Below are 22920 nucleotides of genomic sequence, written 5' to 3'. Positions count from 1 at the left end.
TGTATACCTTTGTAAATAAAACCATTTGGTGTTTTACCAACTATGTAACCCGAATTTAACAAATTCATAATATTTAATAGTGGCGCCCAAGATTGATCGGAAAAATATTCGAACTTATAACGTCAAGGCTGGAGAACCAATATTCCTGGATATCAATGTCAGTGGAGAGCCCGCACCGGATGTTACTTGGAACCAAAACAACAAGTCTGTTCAGGCAACTTCAGTTAGCCATATAGAAAATATTCCTTACAACACGAAATACGTAAATAAAAACCCCGAACGGAAAGACACAGGACTCTATAAAATCTGTGCGCATAACCTTTACGGACAGGATCAAGTGGAGTTCCAAATCAATATTATTAGTAAGTTAGCAGACTTTCTATTTCGAAAAATAATACAAACCCTTTTATTGTTTTTTTTTTTTTATAGCTAAGCCTGGTAAGCCTGAAGGTCCTTTAGAGGTATCAGATGTACACAAAGATGGTTGTAAGCTTAAATGGAAGAAACCTAAGGACGATGGAGGTGAACCAATAGAGTGTTACTTAGTTGAGAAATTCGACCCAGATACGGGCATTTGGTTGCCTGTTGGAAAATGTGACGTACCAGAATATAACGTGGACGGCCTTGTCCCAGGTCATGAGTACAAGTTCCGGGTAAAAGCTGTAAGCAAGGAGGGGGAATCGGAACCATTGGAAACTTTGGGATCAATTATTGCCAAGGACCCTTTTAGTGAGTACTTAGCTTCAAATGCTATAAAATATTTACATTTTTAAAATATTATATTTTTTTAGCCGCTCCATCGAAGCCTGGTATTCCAGAACCTACAGATTGGACTGCAAATAAGGTAGAACTTGTCTGGCCAGAGCCGGTAAGTGATGGAGGATCTCCAATCACAGGCTATATAGTTGAGGTGAAAGATAAGTACAGCCCTCTTTGGGAAAAAGCACTAGAAACAGACTCTCCAACTCCAGTTGCGACTGTTCAAGGTCTTATCGAAGGAAATGAATATCAGTTCCGAGTAGTTGCTTTGAACAAAGGAGGCCAATCGGAGCCTTCGGATCCAAGCAAAGTTTTTATAGCCAAGCCGCGTTATCTTGCTCCCAAGATAGACCGTAGAAATCTTCGAGATATAACATTATCGTCCGGAACTGCTCTTAAATTAGATGCAAATATAACGGGCGAGCCTGCACCAAAAGTGGAGTGGAAGTTCTCTAATTACCACTTGCAATCAGGAAAAAACGTGACCATCGAGTGTCCTGACTACTATACGAAATTAGTTATTCGACCAACGCAGCGAAGTGACTCTGGAGAATATCTGGTCACAGCCACTAATAGTTCTGGAAAAGATAGCGTACTTGTAAATGTGGTTATTACAGATAAACCCACTCCTCCTAACGGGCCACTACAAATCTCCGATGTACACAAGGAAGGTTGCCACCTTAAATGGAAGCGTCCCAGTGACGATGGTGGAATTCCCATTGAGTATTTCCAAATCGACAAATTAGATCCCGAAACTGGATGCTGGATTCCCTCTTGTCGTTCAACCGAACCCCAAGTGGATGTTACAGGTCTTACGCCTGGAAACGAATATAAGTTCCGAGTTTCAGCTGTAAATGCTGAAGGTGAGTCGCAGCCCTTGGTTGGCGAGGAAACAATAATAGCCAAAAATCCATTCGACGAACCTGGTAAGCCCGAAAACCTTAAAGCAACTGATTGGGATAAGGACCACATAGACTTGGCGTGGACCCCACCCCTGACTGATGGTGGATCACCCATTTCTGGTTATATTGTTGAAAAGAAAGATAAATATGGTAAATGGGAAAAGACCCTTGAGGTTCCAGCTGATCAATGCAAAGCCACTATTCCGGATCTTGTCGAAGGTCAAGCCTATGAGTTCCGAGTTTCTGCGGTCAACGCTGCTGGACCTGGAGAGCCATCTGATGCCACTCCTTCTATAATTGCCAAGGCTCGCAACAAGCCACCTGTTATAGATAGATCTAACCTGATTGAAGTGCGTATTAAGGCTGGACAGGCATTTATATTCGACTGCAAGGTATCTGGAGAACCAGCGCCTAAGACTAAGTGGCTGCTTAAGAAAAAAGAGTTGTATTCAAAAGACAATGTAAAGGTTACTAATGTGGAGTACAATACAAAACTAAAGGTTACTGCTGCTACCCGATCTAATTCTGGTGTATACACAGTTCATGCAGAGAACGCAAATGGAGAAGACAGTGCAGAAGTTAAAGTAACTGTTATCGACAAACCTTCACCGCCAAACGGACCTCTTATGGTTGATGAGGTAAATGCCGAGTCTTGCACTCTACACTGGAGTCCACCAGATGATGACGGAGGACAACCAATAGATAACTATGTCGTTGAGAAACTAGATGAAGCAACAGGTCGTTGGGTACCAGCTGGGGAGACTGAAGGACAAGCTACAAACCTTAAAGTAAAGGGGCTCACCCCAGGTCATAAATACAAATTTCGAGTACGGGCCAAAAATCGTCAAGGAACTTCAGATCCACTCACGACGTCACAAGCCATTGAGGCCAAAAATCCATTCGACGAACCTACAAAGCCTGGTACTCCAACAATAAAAGACTTTGACAAAGACTTCGTTGATTTGGAGTGGAATAGACCAGAGAGTGATGGTGGATCTCCTATCTCTGGTTATATAATTGAGAAGCGGGACAAATACTCTCCCGATTGGGAAAAGTGCGCTGAGGTTAGTGACGACGTCACCAATGCTCACGTTCCCGATCTAATTGAAGGCGTTAAATACGAGTTCCGTGTTAGAGCAGTAAATAAGGCCGGTCCAGGTATCCCCAGTGATCCAAGTAAACCCCATATTGCTCGTCCCAAAAACATGCCACCAAAGATAGACCGAAACTTCATGTCAGATATCAAAATTAAAGCTGGAAATGTATTCGAGTTTGATGTACCAGTTACTGGTGAGCCTTTGCCAAGCAAAGAATGGACTCACGAAGGCAATATGATCATAAACACAGATCGAGTGAAAATTTCCATTTATGATGACCGCACCAAGATACGAGTACTTGATGCCAAACGATCCGATACAGGAGACTATACCTTAATAGCTCGTAACATAAACGGTATAGATAGGCACACTGTCAAGGTTACTGTTTTGGATGTACCAAGTGTACCCGAAGGCCCATTACGCAACGGTGACGTAACCAAAAACTCTATAGTGCTGCGTTGGCGGCCACCCAAGGATGACGGCGGTTCAGAAATAACGCATTATATTGTGGAAAAAATGGATAATGATGCCATGCGCTGGGTGCCTGTTGGTGAATGTACTGATACCGAAATTCGAGCTGACAATTTAATCGAAAATCATGACTACAGCTTTAGAGTAAAAGCTGTTAACAAGCAAGGCCAATCACAACCACTCACGACCTCTCAACCAATAACCGCAAAAGATCCCTTTTCACATCCAGACAAGCCTGGTCAACCACAAGCTGTAGATTGGGGTAAAAACTTTGTCGACTTGGAGTGGGCCGCTCCAAAGAGAGATGGCGGGGCACCCATTTCTTCATATATAGTTGAAAAAAGACCGAAGTTTGGTCAGTGGGAACGTGCTGCTGTTGTGCCAGGTGAAGAGTGTAAGGCCCACATTCCTGAACTTACAGATGGTGGGGAATATGAGTTCCGTATAATTGCCGTAAACCGAGGAGGGCCCAGCGATCCATCAGATCCATCTAGCACCGTTATTTGCAAGCCACGTTTCCTTGCACCATTCTTTGACAGGTCACTTTTGAATGACATTACAGTCCATGCTGGAAAGCGTTTAGGGTGGACATTACCAATCGAGGCATCTCCAAAACCATCTATAAAATGGCTATTCAATGGAAAAGAAATCGGTTCGAATTCACGCGGAGAATCAAATCTTTTCCAAAACGAATTAACTTTTGAAATTCCTTCGTCACTTAGAAGTGATGAAGGTCGTTACACGTTAATACTAACTAATGAGCATGGGTCATTTGATGCATCTGCTCACGCAACTGTTTTGGATCGACCATCGCCACCCAAGGCTCCGCTGGATATATCAAAGATTACAAGAGATGGATGCCATCTAGCCTGGAGTGTTCCAGACGATGATGGCGGTTCGCCTATTTTGCATTACATTATAGAGAAAATGGACTTGTCCCGAAGCACTTGGTCCGATGCTGGCATGAGCACACATACTGTTCACGATGTAACTCGACTTGTTCATAGAAAAGAGTATTTGTTCCGCGTTAAAGCCGTCAATGCAATTGGGGAATCTGATCCTTTGGAAGCAGAAAAGAGTATAATAGCTAAGAATGAATTTGATGAGCCTGATGCGCCTGGCAAACCAATTATTACGGATTGGGATCGTGACCATGTTGACTTGCAATGGCCTGTGCCAAAAAGCGATGGGGGTGCTCCCATAACGGAATACATTATACAGAAAAAGGAAAAGAACAGCCCTTACTGGTCTAACGTATTGCATGTTCCGTCAAATAAAAACACAGCCTCAGTTCCAGAGCTAACCGAGGGTCAAGAGTATGAGTTTAGAGTGATTGCTGTTAATCAAGCAGGGCAGTCTGAGCCTTCAGAGCCGTCTGATATGATTATGGCCAAGCCACGATACCTGCCACCAAAAATAATAACTCCACTCAATGAAATTCGCATCAAATGTGGTCTTATATTCCATACAAATATTGATTTTATCGGTGAGCCGGCACCAGAGGCAACATGGACACTTAATAATAATCCGTTAAAATCAAATGACAGATCTACTATTACATCGATCGGTCACCACACCGTAGTACACACTGTTAATTGCCAAAGATCCGATTCCGGAATCTACCACTTACTTTTGCGTAATAGTTCAGGAATTGATGAAGGCAGTTTTGAACTTATAGTACTCGACCGCCCAGGACCCCCAGTAGGTCCAATGGAGTATGAAGAAATAACAGCAAACTCTGTGACTATTTCATGGAAACCACCAAAAGATAATGGAGGGTCTGAAATATCGTCTTATATTATTGAAAAACGAGATCTAACGCATGGTGGTGGGTGGGTACCGGCCGTAAATTATGTCAATGCTAAATATAACCATGCCATGGTCCCTAGACTACTAGAAGGAACGAAATATGAATTTAGAGTGATTGCCGAAAACCTACAAGGGCGCTCTGATCCACTTACATCCGACCAACCTGTAGTTGCCAAAAACCAATACACAGTGCCGGGTGCACCTGGAAAACCAGAACTAACCGATAGCGACAAGGATCACATTTCAATTAAATGGAAACAACCGATAAGTAATGGAGGATCCCCCATAATTGGCTATGACATTGAACGTCGTGACATTAACACAGGCCGATGGATTAAAATAAATGGTCAACCAGTACCCACAACTGAATATCAAGACGACAGAGTAACGCAGAACCATCAATATCAATATAGAATATCGGCAGTTAACGCCGCTGGTAACGGAAAGACTTCCGAACCATCGGGCACATTTGATGCTCGGCCACTGCGCGAAAAGCCAAGACTTTATTTGGATGGTCTTGCAGGAAGACGTATTAAAGTTCGTGCAGGGGAGCCTGTTAACTTAAATATACCTATATCTGGAGCACCAACACCTACAATTGAATGGAAACGAGGTGATAGCAAGCTGGAGGAAAGCAAACGCGTATCGTATGAGACTAACTCTGAGCGTACTGTATTCCGCATAGACGATTCGAACAGGCGTGATTCTGGAAAGTACACCGTAACTGCCACCAATGAGTTTGGTAAGGATACAGCTGACATTGAAGTTATTGTCGTGGATAAACCATCGCCGCCTGAAGGACCCTTAAGTTACATGGAGACCTCCCCGGATCACATCTCTTTGCAATGGTACGCGCCCAAAGACGATGGTGGCAGTGACATAACAGGTTACATTATCGAGTTCACTGAGTTTGGCGTAGACGACTGGAAGCCAGTACCAGGCTACTGTCCTAAGACAAACTACACTGTGAAAGGTCTAACAGAAGGAAAGAAATATATTTTCCGTGTAAGAGCTGAAAATATCTACGGAGCCTCCGAAGCTCTTGAAGGTAAGCCGGTATTGGCCAAGTCACCTTTCGATCCTCCTGGGGCACCATCTCAGCCAACAATTGCTGCATATACACCGAACTCAGCTAGCTTAGAGTGGCATCCACCAGACTATTGTGGTGGTAAGCCTATAACTGGATACATTGTTGAGCGACGAGAACGCGGTGGCGAATGGATTAAGTGCAACAATTATCCAACGCCAAATACATCATATACTGTCCCCGATCTTCGTGACGGAGCTCGATATGAGTTCCGCATAATAGCAGTAAATGAGGCTGGACCCGGTCAACCATCAAAGCCATCCGATCCAATAACTGCTGAGCATCAGCGCTATCGTCCAGATCCACCTGAACCACCAAAGCCAGATCGTATTTTCAAGGATAGTGTCACATTATCTTGGCGGCCACCCCGCAATGACGGAAAATCTAGAATCAGAGGATATTATATCGAAGTGCGTCCCAAAAACGAAAAGGATTGGAAACTAGTGAATGACTTACCCATTAATTCAACCGTATATACAGTACCAAATCTTAAGGAAGGAGAGGAGTATTCATTCCGCGTTATCGCTGAAAATGAAGTTGGACGATCGAATCCATCTAAGCCATCGCAGCCCATTACAATTGAGGAACAACCAAACAAGCCTTGCATGGAATTGGGAGGCGTTCGAGATATAGTGTGCCGAGCTGGGGACGATTTCAGCATTCATGTACCCTACGTAGCTTTCCCCAAGCCTAGCGCCTTTTGGTATTCCAATGATAGTGTCTTGGATGACGATAATCGTTTGTATCAGCATTTGACTGATGATGCAGCATCGTTTGTCGTGAAGAACTCCAAGCGTTCAGACTCAGGTCAATATCGACTCCAGTTAAAGAACCCATCAGGGTTTGATACGGCTACCATTAATGTTAAGGTTTTGGATAGACCAGCTCCACCAACACACCTTCGTGCTGATGAATTCGCTGGAGATTCTCTAACATTGTATTGGAATCCACCGAAAGATGATGGCGGCTCTCCCATACAAAACTACATTATTGAAAAGAAAGAAGCTCGTTCTTCTACATGGACTAAGGTTAGCAGCTTCTGCACAGTTCCGTTTGTTAGAATACGAAACCTTGCAATTAACAAAGAGTATGACTTCCGAGTGATAGCTGAGAACAAATATGGCCAATCTGATCCGACCAACACATCGGAGCCTATACGAGCAAGACATCCCTTTGATGTTCCTAATACTCCTGGTATACCTCATGGCATAGATTCGACTGAAGATAGTATAACAATAGCGTGGTCGAAACCAAAACATGATGGCGGTTCTCCTATAACCGGCTACGTTATAGAGAAAAGGTTGCTAAGCGATGACAAATGGACCAAAGCAGTTCATGCTCTTTGTCCAGATCTTACTTGCAAGATACCAAACCTAATTGAAAATGCTGAATACGAGTTTAGAGTAGCTGCAGTTAATGCAGCCGGACAATCGGCTTATAGCGGTTCCAGCGATCTCATCTTCTGTCGCCGTCCACCGCATGCACCAAAGATTACATCCGATTTATCAATTCGTGATATGACGGTAATTGCAGGAGATGAATTCCATATAACCGTACCTTATCACGCAAATCCTCGGCCAACGCCGTCTTGGAGTGTGAATGGTCTTGAAGTCACTCCCGACGAGCGAATAAGATTCGATTCGGACGATTATTCTTCAGTTTATTACAATAAATCTGCTAAACGAAGTGAGACTGGATCGTACACGATCACACTTACCAACAACAAGGGTTCAGATACGGCATCATGTCATGTCACGGTGGTAGACAGACCAGGACCACCTCAGGGTCCGTTAAATGCTTACGACATTACCCCAGACACTTGCACTCTTGCTTGGAAAACACCTTTAGATGATGGTGGTTCACCGATAACAAATTATGTAGTTGAAAAATTGGATACTAGTGGCACTTGGGTGAAGATAAGCAGTTTCGTTCGTAACACTCACTACGATGTTATGGGCCTGGAACCTCAACATAAGTATCACTTCCGTGTAAGAGCAGAAAATCAATACGGTTTGTCAGATCCTCTGGACATTGCCGAGCCCATTGTTGCGACGCATCAATTTACAGTTCCGGATGAGCCTGGTCAACCAAAGGTTATCGACTGGGACTCTGGAAATGTCACATTGATTTGGACTCGACCAGCTAGTGATGGAGGATCCCGCATTCAAGGCTATCAAATTGAATATCGAGATATTGTTAACGACTCTTCTTGGAATACATATGACTACCTAATAAAGGACACTAAATACCAGCTCTACAATTTAACCAACGGCAGCGAATACGAATTCCGTATAAAGGCCAAGAACGCGGCTGGGTTGAGTAAGCCTTCACCACCATCTTTGAGGTTTAAATTAAAAGGAAAATTCAGTGTACCTTCACCCCCTGGAACCCCGCAAGTCACCAGGGTCGGCAAAAACTATGTCGACTTGAAATGGGAGAAACCGTTAAGGGATGGAGGCTCTCGTATTACTGGCTACATTATTGAACGAAGGGACATTGGTGGAGCCGTATGGGTAAAGTGTAATGATTACAATGTGTTAGACACCGAATACACAGTTATTAACCTGATCGAGATGGGTGACTACGAGTTCCGTATATTTGCTGTCAATTCCGCCGGACGCTCGGAACCTAGCTTATGTACGATGCCAATAAAGGTTTGTGAAGTACTTGGTGGCGAAAAACCCGAATGGATTACACGACTTCAAGACAGAGTAGCACCTTTTGGCAAGGATTATACCTTGCAGTGTGCCGCCTCTGGTAAACCTACCCCAACTGCTAGATGGCTTCGCAACGGCAAAGAAATTCAAATGGGTGGCGGACGAATTACATGCGAGAGTAAGGACGGGCTTTTCCGATTGCACATATCTAATGTGCAAGCTGGAGACGACGGTGACTATACATGTGAGGCAATTAATTCCCTTGGATTTGTTCACACCTCAGGTTATCTTAAAATTGGGTCACCACCAATTATTAACAGATGTCCTAATGAACTTTACTTACCCGAAGGAGACAATACAAAGATCAAGGTTTACTACTCCGGCGACCAGCCACTGACTGTGATATTAAAGAGAAACAATGAAGTTATATCCGATAGTAATGATGAAACGCATGTTAAGTTAATCGTATTTGACGATTATCTAGCAATTTGTATTCGTGATATTGTAAAAAGTGACGCTGGCCAATATCAAATAGAATTCACGAATGATTCTGGTAGTGCCACCGCGCAGTTTGATGTACGCATTACTGGTTTACCTTCAGCACCCACAGGACCGATGGGGATATCATACATTAACAAAAACTCTTGTACTTTGGCGTGGCGCCCGCCTTCCTACGACGGGGGCCTTAAAGTTACTCACTACGTGGTGGAGCGGAAGGATGTGTCATCACCGCATTGGATAACAGTTTCTAGCACATGTAAGGATACCGCCTTTAACGTGCAAGGTCTTATCGAGAACCAAGAATATATTTTCCGTGTGATGGCTGTAAATGAGAACGGAATGGGTCCACCACTAGAAGGCTTAAACCCTATCCGAGCCAAGGCCCCAATTGACCCTCCATCGCCACCAGGCATTCCTAAAATTACTGAGATTGGAGGAGACTTTGTGCATTTGGAATGGAGCAAACCGGAATCGGATGGCGGTGCTCACATTCAAGGCTACTGGATCGATAAACGTGAAGTAGGCAGCGACACATGGCAACGTGTAAACGCTACCATCTGTGCAGCCAATCAAATAAACTGTCTCAATCTGATCGAAGGTCGGCAATACGAGTTTCGAATCTTTGCTCAGAATGTAGCAGGACTATCAAAGGAATCAACCGCTTCCCAAGCGGTCAAGATAATAGATCCAAAGGCGGCTTCGCCTCCATTGATTGTGAAACCGCTACGCGATGCCAATTGTATTCAGAACCATAACGCCCAATTCACATGCACAATAAGTGGAGTACCTAAGCCAACAATATCCTGGTATAAGGGGGCTCGTGAAATAAGTAACGGTGCTCGTTATCACATGTACTCAGAAGGCGACAATCACTTCCTAAATATAAACGACATATTCGGTGAAGACGCTGATGAATATGTCTGCCGCGCTGTAAACAAAGCTGGAGCAAAGTCAACACGAGCGGCATTGGCCATTATGAGTAAGTATATATCCAAACAAAATTGTTGTCCCTCTTGTACTTTTGTATGTTAAAATTTCATTTATTCTTAGCTTCTCCAAAACTAAACGTTCCACCACGATTCAGAGACACGGCTTACTTCGATAAGGGTGAAAATGTTGTAATCAAAATTCCCTTTACTGGTTTCCCAAAACCACGTATATACTGGGTTAGGGAAGGCGAAAATATCGAGTCTGGTGGTCACTACACTGTAGAGGTGAAAGAGCGACATGCTGTTCTTATAATTCGTGATGGATCACGCTTGGACTCGGGACCTTATAGGATAACAGCTGAGAATGAACTTGGTTCGGATACAGCCATAATACAAGTGCAAATAAGTGATCGTCCAGATCCGCCGCGATTCCCATCAATTGAAAGTATTGGCACTGATTCATTATCTCTTAGTTGGAAGGCACCTGTCTGGGATGGTGGTAGCGACATAACGAATTACTACGTTGAGCGTCGTGAACATCCATTATCTTCGTGGCTACGAGTTGGAAATACTCGGTTTACTTCTATGGCAGTTAGTGCTTTGACTTCAGGAAAAGAGTATGATTTCCGAATATTTGCTGATAATGTTTATGGACGTTCTGAGCCTTCAGACACCAGCAGTCTAATCAAGACAAAGGAGTCTATTAAAAAGAAACCAACGGAACGTAAATGGGAAACCGACGCAAATGGCAAAAAAATTCGCGGTAAAGCAGATGGTCCAATTAAAGACTATGATTCATATGTGTTTGACATTTACTCCAAGTTCGTTCCGCAACCTGTTGAAATATCTCAGCAAAGTGTTTATGATAAGTATGATATCCTTGAAGAAATCGGAACGGGTGCTTTCGGGGTGGTGCACCGATGTCGTGAGAGAAGCACTGGAAATATTTTTGCTGCCAAGTTTATTCCAGTATCACATTCAGTCGAGAAAGACCTGATTCGCCGAGAAATAGATATCATGAATCAGCTGCACCATCAAAAGCTTATTAACCTGCACGACGCTTTTGAGGACGATGATGAAATGGTTTTAATACTGGAATTGTAAGCTAAATCTATACCTTTTCTGTTCTAATTTTATCATTTATTAACGGTTTTTCTTAGCTTATCTGGAGGCGAATTATTTGAACGCATTACCGCCGAAGGCTACGTGATGACGGAAGCTGAAGTTATAAACTATATGAGGCAAATTTGCGAGGGCATCAGGCATATGCACGAGAAAAATATTATACACTTGGATATAAAGCCAGAGAACATTATGTGCCAAACCCGTTCAAGCACAAATGTAAAGCTTATCGACTTTGGATTAGCGACAAGGCTAGATCCAAATGAAGTTGTCAAAATTACAACCGGTACAGCAGAGTTCGCTGCACCGGAGATCGTTAACAGAGAGCCCGTCGGTTTCTATACTGATATGTGGGCAACTGGAGTGCTGTCATATGTTCTGTAAGTTTTCAATTACATTGCATTTTTTTTTTCAATAACTTAAAACGAAAAATAACTAAAACACTCATTTAAAGTACTTTAGAGCAGTTTCTTCAAAAAGGTTTATTAAGAAAAATAAAATTTAATAGTTCTCACAACAATATAAACGAAAACTTTAAAAATGTTTTAAGTGCCAACTTAAATTTGTTTTTGTTTAATTTTTCTTAGTCATTCAAAAAACTAAACTTTAAAAAATGTACATTTTTTGAGTATAGTGTGTAGCTTCATTAAACATACACTGTGAGTTACTGTACACTTTACTCAATACAATGTACACAGTCTGAGTGAATGACAAAGTAATCACATTCAACATATAACTAGTTCAGACAAGAATGTTACATATTTTCACAGTGAGTAAAAGCTATTAAAAAAATAAATCTGTAAAGTATGTTGATAACATCTGAAATTTTCAAGATTAAAGCGATCCTTCCTGTGGGAGTTAATAATACATAGACGTCTTATAAGTCTTGTTATCTCAGTTTATCCGCGTGCACACATTTTAAGGATGATTCTCTGGAATGTCCATGAATATTTTAAGTTAACAGACGAGCTCCAACCAGAACCGGAGTACAGAAATTCTTCCTTCAAAAATTTTAAAATCCTTTTTTTTTAGGTTAAGCGGACTATCACTATCACTATTTGAAAATCCTTTATTTTTTAGGTTAAGCGGACTATCACCGTTCGCTGGTGATAACGATGTCCAAACACTCAAGAACGTTAAGGCATGCGATTGGGACTTCGATGTAGAATCATTTAAGTACATATCTGAGGAGGGTAAAGATTTTATAAGAAAATTGCTTATTGCTAACAAAGAAAAGCGTATGACTGCACACGAATGTCTTCTGCATCCATGGCTAACTGGAGATCACAGGGGTATGACACAGGCCATTAACCGTGATCGTTATCTGGCCTACCGTGAAAAACTTAGAATGAAATATGAAGACTTTGAAAGATATATGCTGCCAATCGGACGCCTATCAGAATACTCATCCCTGAGAAAGTTGCTTATGGAGAAATATAAGATACACGATGCCGTTTTTGATCGGCGTCAAGCAGCCCCACGTTTTGTGATTCGACCATCTTCCCAGTTCTGCTATGAGGGCCAAAGCGTGAAGTTCTATTGCCGATGCATTGCAATCGCTACTCCCACTCTTACCTGGTCACACAATAATATTGAGTTGCGGCAGAGTGTCAAGTTCATGAAACGGTATACTGGGGATGACTACTACTTCGTCATCAACCGAGTAAAGTTAGACGACCGAGGAGAATATATTATTCGTGCAGAAAATCACTATGGCTCCAGAGAAGAAGTCGTTTTTCTGAATGTTCAGCCTCTACCAAAAGAACAGCCCAGGTATCGAACGGAATCAACTCCGGTTCGCAGACGTGAACCGTTGCCGTACACCTTCTGGCAAGAAGAGTCCGAGACGGCGCCCAGTTTCACATTCCTTTTGCGGCCACGCGTCATGCAGGCCCGCGACACATGCAAACTACTTTGCTGTTTAAGTGGCAAGCCAGTGCCTACTGTTAAGTGGTACAAGGACGGCCGAGAGCTCAGCAAATACGAGTATGCGATGACTCACTCTGATGGAGTTGTCACCATGGAAATTATTGACTGCAAGCCATCCGATTCAGGAAAATACAGCTGTAAGGCAACGAACTGTCACGGAACAGACGAAACAGAGTGTGTCGTGATTGTTGAAGGTAAACTAAAAGAACACTATTTTTGTCGGATCACATAAAAAATAGTTTATTTAAAGCAAGGCATCCATGTGGGTAATTTTTACATTGAAACTTTATTTGAATATTGAATATTTACATTGAATATTTATTTGCCAATAATGAAGAATTTGGCAAAAAGTTTTTCCAATTTTAAGCCAATTATAAAAAATTACCCATAAGACTAGTTTTTAAAATTAAGTAAACGGTTTTATTCTCATGTAAAAATATATTGTAATGCTGTTTTTAATTTTTTTTAACAATACCCTTATGCCTATCATTGTTTTTTTGAAAACGTACCTTAACTGGTAAAAATTCCTTCTTTGGCTTACTCAAATCATATATTTGGTAATTGTTTTTTAAAATAAAAGACAAAACACTCATTTTTTAGATTTTAAAGTAAATTATAAGTTATGATCAATAATTTTACTTAATCGCATTCTTAGACATTCTTTTGCTTGTTTTCATATTATCATTTAAGTTAAAAAGAAGAAAGAGTTCATAGTTCGTAGTGGATTCCCCAGACCATCAGATACCCGTTACTCTGTTGACCAATTTTAAATGAATGCGTTTTCAACTTAGTTGTTCTTAAATTTTAATAAAAAATAGTGTATCATCACATTAATTGTTGACACTTTTTAACAGATCTAAAAGGAAACTAGAAACGGTGCAAGTTTAAACCATAAAAATGTACTGTTGTTGTTATATATATTCACACACAATGATTTGGGCATGTAAGGGCTAGGAACCAGCCATATTCGTTAGACGTCTAATCCTTTATTTTAATACATTGTTATGTGGTCTTTTTTAAAAAACGCCTTTTCATTTTGTATACTACATTTTAAAATTCAACTTTTCCCAGGAGAATGGGTTACGCCTGAGCAGGCTCAACTTGCCCACAATTTCCTTTACTCAGGAGGTAAATGATAATGATGAAATGAACAAAAAAATATAAATTCATATTTACCTTCAGCATGCCCTTAATACTTAAACTGAACACTTTTTAAAATGAATCATTAATTTAACAATGGACGAGATAGGAAGCTAATTTCGGGAACCTGAAGTTTATATACCTTTACAGGTATACATATTGCAATTTTTAGGTTATCAGCGAATAAAATGAGTAGGAGAATATATATATATACATACATATATACATATATGTACTTTCTGGGGACGGAAAGGCTTTCTTCACTGAATTTAAAACATTCAAACTTCTGCAAGGGTTAAATACTTGAATTCTGCCTACTTTTGGGTACCTATTTAATTTTCCTTTTTCTCCGATTTAGAATTTCATTTTACAGAAAGACTGAGAAAAATAGAAGGAAAGGTGTTCAATCAAATACCGTTACTCAGCAAAGGGGAGCGCGAGGGAGATCTTTAAGCAGCAACGAAACTGTAACCTATGTTGCACACTATTTGCCGATAAATTTTCAATGAGTCCGTTTTGATGGATACTTACACCTACAACCAAATCTCATTTAAATATTTTAAAACGTGGGGGCTAGAAGTGTTTTAGCGTTATGGGCGTTAGATTGGGCGTGGCACCATGCTTGTGCTGCGCAAGAAGCTCAATCTAGGGACCAGGACCCTACTTTCTAGCTTTTATAGTTTCCGAGTACTACGCGTTCATACATATGGACAGACAGACGGACAGTCGGACATGGCTAGATCGACTCGGCTAGTATACCCGTCTACTCTACGAGTAAAGGGTATAAAAATATAACTTAAATGAAAATAGCAAAATCAAATTACACATTGGATTTAAAAAATATATTAATAATTTCAATAATTTTATTTAGAGCTTTTACTAATAACACATGTAGACAACAAATAATTTTCACGAACTATTTCTACTTTACCATGATATTTAGGTCCTCCTGAGTAAAAGTGCAATACAAACTAATTTCTATAACCTACGGGTTCCGCGGGATATCTAAGAATACAAAAAAGCAATGTTTGTCGACATTTTGAATTATGTGGCCGTATCTTAAATATTTTCGCTAAAACAGACGACATTACTAAAAACGCTCTCCGTTTTGAACTTATGTCTTTGAAATTTCAAGCGAAAAACCGCTTTGAAAAAGTGATACATACTTCTTGGAACTTACTGTCCACTGTAAGCATACATTTCGGTTTAAATGGATTTCATGAGAATATTTTGTTGGATTTGTTATAGCACCAAATCCATTTTTTTGATTAAAGTTTAAAGTAAATCATATCAATCGACTTCGGAATATAACATTTTAGATACATGTTAATTACTTGGGTACCCACGATTTATCTGGATTTAGATTTCCCATACCAAAAACAGTTTTTCAATTCCTCCAGACTCTTGCATTGATTGGTTTTTTTATTTTAATTGTTAATAATAATACGCAAGTTCGATAATGTTCTATACAAGTTTTTTTGGACATTTTTTTTTGTCTAAACTTAAATGTTGAAATTTTTTAGCTGGCTACTAAGCTGTTTTAACAATTTAAATAAATATAACTTTTTTTGTTTTATAAGAACATATACATATATGCTTACTCGCCTCCTTGGTTGCCATAACTTAGATAGATGGAGTAGAAAACAACACAACAAAGCAAATATTTCAAAATCAAATCCCATAAATATCTTAATGAAATCGCTTTAAAATAAAATTAAATCGTAAACAGTACATTTAAAAAACAAATTATTTTAATTATGTATAAATTGGGAACTTCAACTTTAACGTCAAATTTAAGAGACATGAATATTTTAAAGTTATGCCGTCCTTAATTAGGAGTGTGTTTCAGCGAAAATATGTAAGATAAGTCCAATTATATAGGCCACCAACCTGTAGGTGATAAAAAATAAGTTTGTATTGCACTTTTACTTAGGAGAACCCAATTATTATTGAAAAGAAGAAATGGTTCGAGGAAATTTAACAAAGTTAAAGTTTGTGTTCGCGTGTAATCGCAGGTTGAATATTAGGAGACAAAAGTAACTCTTTTAGCCATAAAATAAACCAACAATATAAACGTAGATAACGTAAAGGAAAGGCAATATAAGTATACAACTCAACATAGGACTTGTATTTTGTTAATACTAAACTGGTTATCTCATAAATATTTACAATCCCGTCCAATTAAACTTTAATACTAATATAAAATTTCCACAATCCAAGTTAATCATGATCCCAGTCAAATATTACTTCAATAAATACAACTATACTCTTATCTCAGTATAAATTATAATCCTTAATTTTTCTTTACCAAAACAGATAGGAAATACATTGAGCAGCCACTTAAGCCTGCTCCCCCACCAATTGTAACAACCCGCCAGTTTACCTCATCTTCAATGCAGAGCACATCGGATTCTAAGGCAAGCATTAAAAATTTTAAATCCTGATAGCATATTTATCGATCAGTTATAGGCCGAAAAAACAACTGTGTCCAACTCAAGTTCTTCAAGCACTCAAAATAGCATTTCAAGCAAAAAGAAGTATGCGTCTAATAGTTTACAGGCCCCTGGAAGCCCGTCTAGATCACGAAGTGCAACTAAAGAGCTTATACGTATGTATACATTAAACATACATACAATTTACAAACTCATTATATATATATGAATTTAGTACCCCCAGATGATTCATTGATGTGCAAGCCAGAGTTTACGAAGCCCCTACACGATCTAACTATCCGTGACGGTGAGCAGTTGATACTTACTTGTCACGTAAAAGGCGATCCAGAGCCTCAAATCACTTGGTCAAAGAATGGGAAGTCGATATCATCTTCCGATATTATGGACTTAAAGTATAAAAATGGAATTGCAACTTTAACCATCAACGAAGTTTTCCCGGAGGACGAGGGAGTGTTTACTTGCACGGCCACAAATTCTATTCGTGCTGTGGAAACTAAATGCAAACTAACAATAAAGCGTGAGTGATTGTCTTTAAAATATAATTATATGTATTAGGACCGTTCAGAAAAGCTATGAGAAAGTCGTTCTCTACTATCTTATATTTAAAAAAATTATTTGGAAACGGAGGGAAGATAACTGGAAAATGGCTGTATCGATTCAGAGTTTGACTTTTTATATAAACTAATATATGGGACATTCTCTGCAAAAACGAAAAGTCTTAAAATTGGTACCTACACAGAGAATATAAAATACCAAAACTAGTCATCAATCGGGTATTTTTGAATATCATATTTATATTTTCGATATGTGCACATGTCAAATTTTTAACAAAACTATGGTATTTGTATACCCTTGAAGAGGGTATATTATTTTCAGTCAGAAGTTTGCAACGCAGTGAAGAAGACGTTTCCGACCCCATAAAGTATATATATTCTTGATCAGCATGACTAGACGAGTCGATCTAGCCATGTCCGTCTGTCCGTCCGTTTCTCCGCAAACTAGTCTCTCAGTTTTAAAGCTATCGGGCTGAAACTTTCCCAAAAGTCTTATTTCTTTTGCAGGTAGTATATAAGTCGGAATCAGCCGGATCGGACAATTATATCTTATAGCTCCCATAGGAACAATCGGAAAAAAAAATATTAAAAAATTTTATCTTTGGTGTTTTTTAATATATCGGGAAAAAAAATTTTTTTTAAATATATTTTTTGGTGTTTTTTACGCTTGGAAATAACATTTTTTAATTAGTTTTGAATTTCGAATTTAATTTTATCAAAATCGGACGACTATATCATATAGCTGCCATAGGAACTATCGGAAAATTGGTGGGAAAATAATATAAAACAAATTATAGCTTCGGTGTTTTTTGACATATTATCTTATACTATTAGGAATATCACTTTTTTGTATTTTTAAATTTAATAGTTATAACTGCAAGGGTATACAAACTTCGGCTTACCGAAGTTAACTTCCTTTCTTGTTCAATATTGAACTGATATGCTTTCTTGTCAAACTGTTATTCTTTCATATCAATTTGTTATTTCATATCAGAATTATGTTAGTAATATCAGTATAAACCAGTTTTGATTCTACTTTTTGCTCTTTTAAGAAGGTGAATATTAAAACCCTATTAAATTTGCTTATATTATTTATTATCAATAAATTTCCGAATGCAACATTTTTTTGCATGAAGATAGATATTGATAAGCAAAACAAAATAGCTATTGCACTTTTCCAAAATCTTCAATGTGGGCGATATTTGGGCGTTACCGTTTGGATGATATTGAGCGATAGATAGTAGAACCCATTTTAGTGCAGCATTTAAAACATTTAATGCTTACGTGTATGACCGAAAACTTTCCAACATTAATTTAATGAGCAAATAAGAATTTGATTAGATATATTTTAAGTAAAAGGACTAAGGAAATTTTTTTAGAACATATGAGTATTACAGCAAAAGTGAATGAAACTCCCATTTTATAATTGATGTTTGAAACAAAAACTTCTGATTTCAAACAAAAACGCCTCTTAACGAGGTAAGGGGTCGTGACGATCGCACCTTCAACTTACAAATAGTAATTAAATAATACCAAATAAAGAAATATATACAAGAAACATAGAGGAACGATATAGTCGACTGTCTTGATAATCATGTACCTCTTACTCCGGTAACCAGTTTAACTTATTAACTAATGATGCGATTTAATCAGTTTTTGGCATCCATTGACGGATGATGACGAAAAAATAAAATTCAATTTTAAACTGAAAAAAGAATTCCCAAAATGTGGGGCAAATTAGAATGAGAAAACCATTTTTGATTTTCTTAAATTAACCATACCACAAATACCAGTGCTGACGGACTATAGGTGAAAATGCTTTTTCGAAATAAAATGTGGTCAGGCCTGAATAACCAACAGTGAAGCCTAGGCACCGCAGTATAATTTTAAAAATTCACTAAGTCTCCTTCCCTTATCAATGTCTATCGAGGCATTAAAAATGATTTTATTAAGACTATAAAAGCTACGACCAAAAAATGATGATTCTCATATCGTTGTTGGTAATCTTTTTATGTTATATGTACATATGATTAGGATCTCTAGCCGGTTCGATCTGTCCATCCGAATTAACATTGAAATCTTGCAAACTATAAAAGCTACCAAGTTGGAACTAAGTATGCAGATTATAGATATACATACTTACTGAAATTAGTAGCTTTCGTTAATATCTTTCCATTAACCTAAACAATATTTTGCCCCTCCCACAAACCCCACAAAACTATGACGCCCACAGTTTTGATGCTAAAATAATAATTCAAACAAAAATGTATTGACACCTATGGATTGATCTAATACTACTACCCCTAAAACTGTCCAACTGTTGACCAAATCGTTTAAAGATTTTGTAAAATTGTAACATTAATTTTTTTTTTTTCAATACCTATCTACAATCTCTTTAATTTGGACCATTCATCAAAAAGTTATGACCAAAAAATGTATAAGCCGATAGGCAAAAGTCTCTTTTTAAAACTGAAACTAAGCTAAAACAAGAAATTAATTTTTAAATAATTAAAACAAACTATTTCTATATAATTTTAGCGCTGGATAAGAGCTCCACCAAACGAAAAGTAATTTCCGGCGACAAAGCACCAAAAATAGTAAGTCACTTGGAGTCGAGATTTGTTAAGGATGGCGATGCAGTTACCTTGGCTTGTCGCATCATTGGGGCCGAACATTTCGATGTGGTATGGTTGCACAATAACAAAGAGATAAAGCCAAGCAAGGACTTCCAATACACCAACGAAGCCAACATATACCGATTGCAAATCGCCGAGATTTTCCCCGAAGATGGCGGCACCTACACCTGCGAGGCCTTTAATGATGTAGGCGAATCGTTCAGTACTTGCACTATTAATGTAACAGTGCCTGGAGATGAGCCTAAGCATCCGGCTTTCGTGAAATTCCCGATATCAGTTTCGGTTCTTGAAGGAGAGGCTACCACATTTGAATGCGAATTAGATTCAGAACTCCTTAATTTGGTTTGGGTTAAAGATGGCAAGCCCATTGACGAAACTCTTTCACGATACTCATTTACTAAAGATGACAACCGATACGCTTTTACAGTTGCGAAATGCAACATGGACGATGTTGGCCAATACCAGGCAAAAGCTGTAGCCAGAAAGGGAGAAAGTATATGTGCATTCTCGATGAACGTTCACAACACCGATTGTTAAGCCAATTTCGGAAGTTGTTATACTTTATTTAACCAACTATATAAAACGTGCATATATATTATATACATATGTATTAAGAGTATGCCAAAATTAGACTGCTCATGAAAAGTCGCTTTCATCATCCAAACATCTATACATATACATAGGCGTTTATGTATATAAATATATGTAAAGTTTATGCATTTCAACCATATCGTCCATAATCCTGCAATATCAGATATTCACGTGCACCCACATAATTCACGCATTATATGTAAAAATACTATTAATCGCAAAATAATGTCTAAGAAAATGTAATCTAACTGTCTACCCTTACAATTTTATAAATGGCAATGAACTCACAGACACTGTTCGGTAATGACAGGTCCTCCGCTGCTTGAGTGACTACTGGCATCCTCAACAATAACATCTAAAACACATTAGTCATTCAAGTAGTTGAAACTTATAATTCTCGATCAGAGCTCTGTATAACTTACGAAATATAAAGACAAATTTGAAGTATGCGGGCAGTAATTGACATAAAAATAAATGTAATATTTTTTAAATAAAACTGATAACTTTTTTGTTGCTGGACTAAATTGACATTGACATTAAAATAATGTCTGCAAAAAAAAGAAGGTAAATATAAAACTGATGAAACTATGAGAGACTGATGCTGTGATACCGCACACAAGTGATCCGAAGTGTCGTAGTTAAAGGAATCCATCGCAGCATCGGAAGCAGTTGCAAGCTGCGCAGGGTGGTGTTGAGAGCGTACTAGGCTATAAGCACAGTACCCAGATTAGCTAAGAGTTTTAATAGTCGAAGAATCGTATTCTTTGTAGTGTGACCGAAGTTTTCAAACTTCACCCGCAATGCATGTAAAAAGGTCTTGTTGTCAATCAGATGGGTTTGTTGGCAAACGGAAAATAAATCAATTGGAGCAATTTAAAAAAAGAAGAGTATGCTGGTGCACAACGCAATTAATTAAAAATAAATGGAATAATTGGATGTTGTAAATTATTTAAATTAGTAAAAAAAAGATAATTATAGTAGTACAATCGACTTTCTGTGCGAGGGCGCATCCGACAGGATTTCCGTGTAGGGAGGGAAGTCCCACTTTGAATGTTCCTTCCCAATGGGCTTCTCGATTAGATTACCTCCTGCACGTCTATTGCGCTGCGGATTTCCAATGTTGTGGTATTGCTTTCTGTGTCTCAAGTCCCACAATACTGGGCGACCCTCAACAGCTTGGATAAGGCGAACTGTTTTCTTTGTGTTCCTGCAGGCTTCTTTGGCGTGGTTTTTAGGGGTTTCTCTCAATTTTTATACCTGCCATTCGTACTAGACTCTTCGGAAAGTATCTAAGGGGTAGAAGGAAGCGTATATATGTTCTTCATCAGGATCACTAGCCGAGTCGATCTAGCTTGTCCGTATGAACGCGAAGCTAGAGTGTTGGGACTTGGCATGCAGATTTTTGGGCTTCCTGCGCAGCGCAGTTTGTTTTTCGTCTTGCGCCCACATTTTGAAATATTTTGTACACATTTATATGAGCGTTTGTTATACCCGTTACTCGTAGAGTAAAAGGGTATTCTAGATTCGTCGGAAAGTATGTAACAGGCAGAAGGAAGCGTTTCCGACCCCATAAAGTATATATTTCCTTGATCAGGATCACTAGCCGAGTCGAACGCTGAGATCTCGGAAACTACAGGAGCTGCAATACTGGGATTAGGCATGCGGATTCCTGAGATTCCTGCGCAGCGCAAGTTTGTTTCAGCCACGCCCACTCTAACACCCACAAACCGCCCAAAACTGTGGCTGCTACAGATTTGAAGCTAGAATAAAAATGTTAACTGAAATGTATTGTTCTTATCAATACCTATCGATTGACCCAAATAAAAGTTTGCCACGCCCGCTTTAACGCCCACAAACTTAAAAAAATCTTACATATGAACGCGGATATCTCGGAAACTATCAAAGATAGAGAAATGGGATCTCAGATTTAAACTCCGTAGCCTTGTACGCAGCGCAAGTTTGTTACGCGAATATGCCACGCCCACTCTAACACCCACAAGCCGCCCAAAACCTGTGGCGCCCACAATTTATATGCTAGACAAGAAATATTAACTTTAATTAGTCTTGTCAATATGTATCGATTGATCAAAAAAAAAGTTTGCCACGCCCACTCGATCGCCCATAAACCGCACAAACCTGTGGCGCCTAAAATTTTCACTCTAACGCCCATAACGCTTAAATCTGTCTACCGCCCACATAACCATATATTGAGATCGCGGGTAGGTGGCGCATTTCAATCTCGCTTTACTGCTTGTATATCTCCATTTCCCTTTGGTCGCATTA

The 22920-nt window shown here is 39.2% G+C and overlaps 1 protein-coding gene across 37 annotated transcripts in view; it reads left to right on the top strand.

Moving 5' to 3' along the window:
* The window catches only part of bt (projectin protein bent), a 65120-nt gene extending 43987 nt beyond the window's left edge, over nt 1-21133 (top strand). For 34 of the 37 annotated variants that reach the window (XM_070997142.1, XM_070997138.1, XM_070997145.1 and 31 more), the window contains 11 exons: nt 81-362; nt 430-729; nt 792-10262; nt 10334-11312; nt 11373-11714; nt 12415-13457; nt 14335-14391; nt 16720-16820; nt 16873-17011; nt 17071-17373; nt 19949-21133. In XM_070997142.1, the coding sequence (XP_070853243.1) occupies nt 81-362; nt 430-729; nt 792-10262; nt 10334-11312; nt 11373-11714; nt 12415-13457; nt 14335-14391; nt 16720-16820; nt 16873-17011; nt 17071-17373; nt 19949-20583 (13652 nt within the window). In that variant the 3' untranslated portion in view covers nt 20584-21133. The remainder of the gene's footprint in view (nt 1-80; nt 363-429; nt 730-791; nt 10263-10333; nt 11313-11372; nt 11715-12414; nt 13458-14334; nt 14392-16719; nt 16821-16872; nt 17012-17070; nt 17374-19948) is intronic. The other 3 variants (XM_070997151.1, XM_070997140.1, XM_070997126.1) reach the window with 1 other exon arrangement.
* The last annotated feature ends 1787 nt before the right edge of the window (nt 21134-22920 follow it).

Source organism: Drosophila suzukii, chromosome 4, assembly GCF_043229965.1.
Source record: "Drosophila suzukii chromosome 4, CBGP_Dsuzu_IsoJpt1.0, whole genome shotgun sequence".
Taxonomy (NCBI): domain Eukaryota; kingdom Metazoa; phylum Arthropoda; class Insecta; order Diptera; family Drosophilidae; genus Drosophila; species Drosophila suzukii.
Note: the sequence above shows the minus strand (reverse complement) of the source record. Positions and strands in the feature narration are given on the sequence as shown.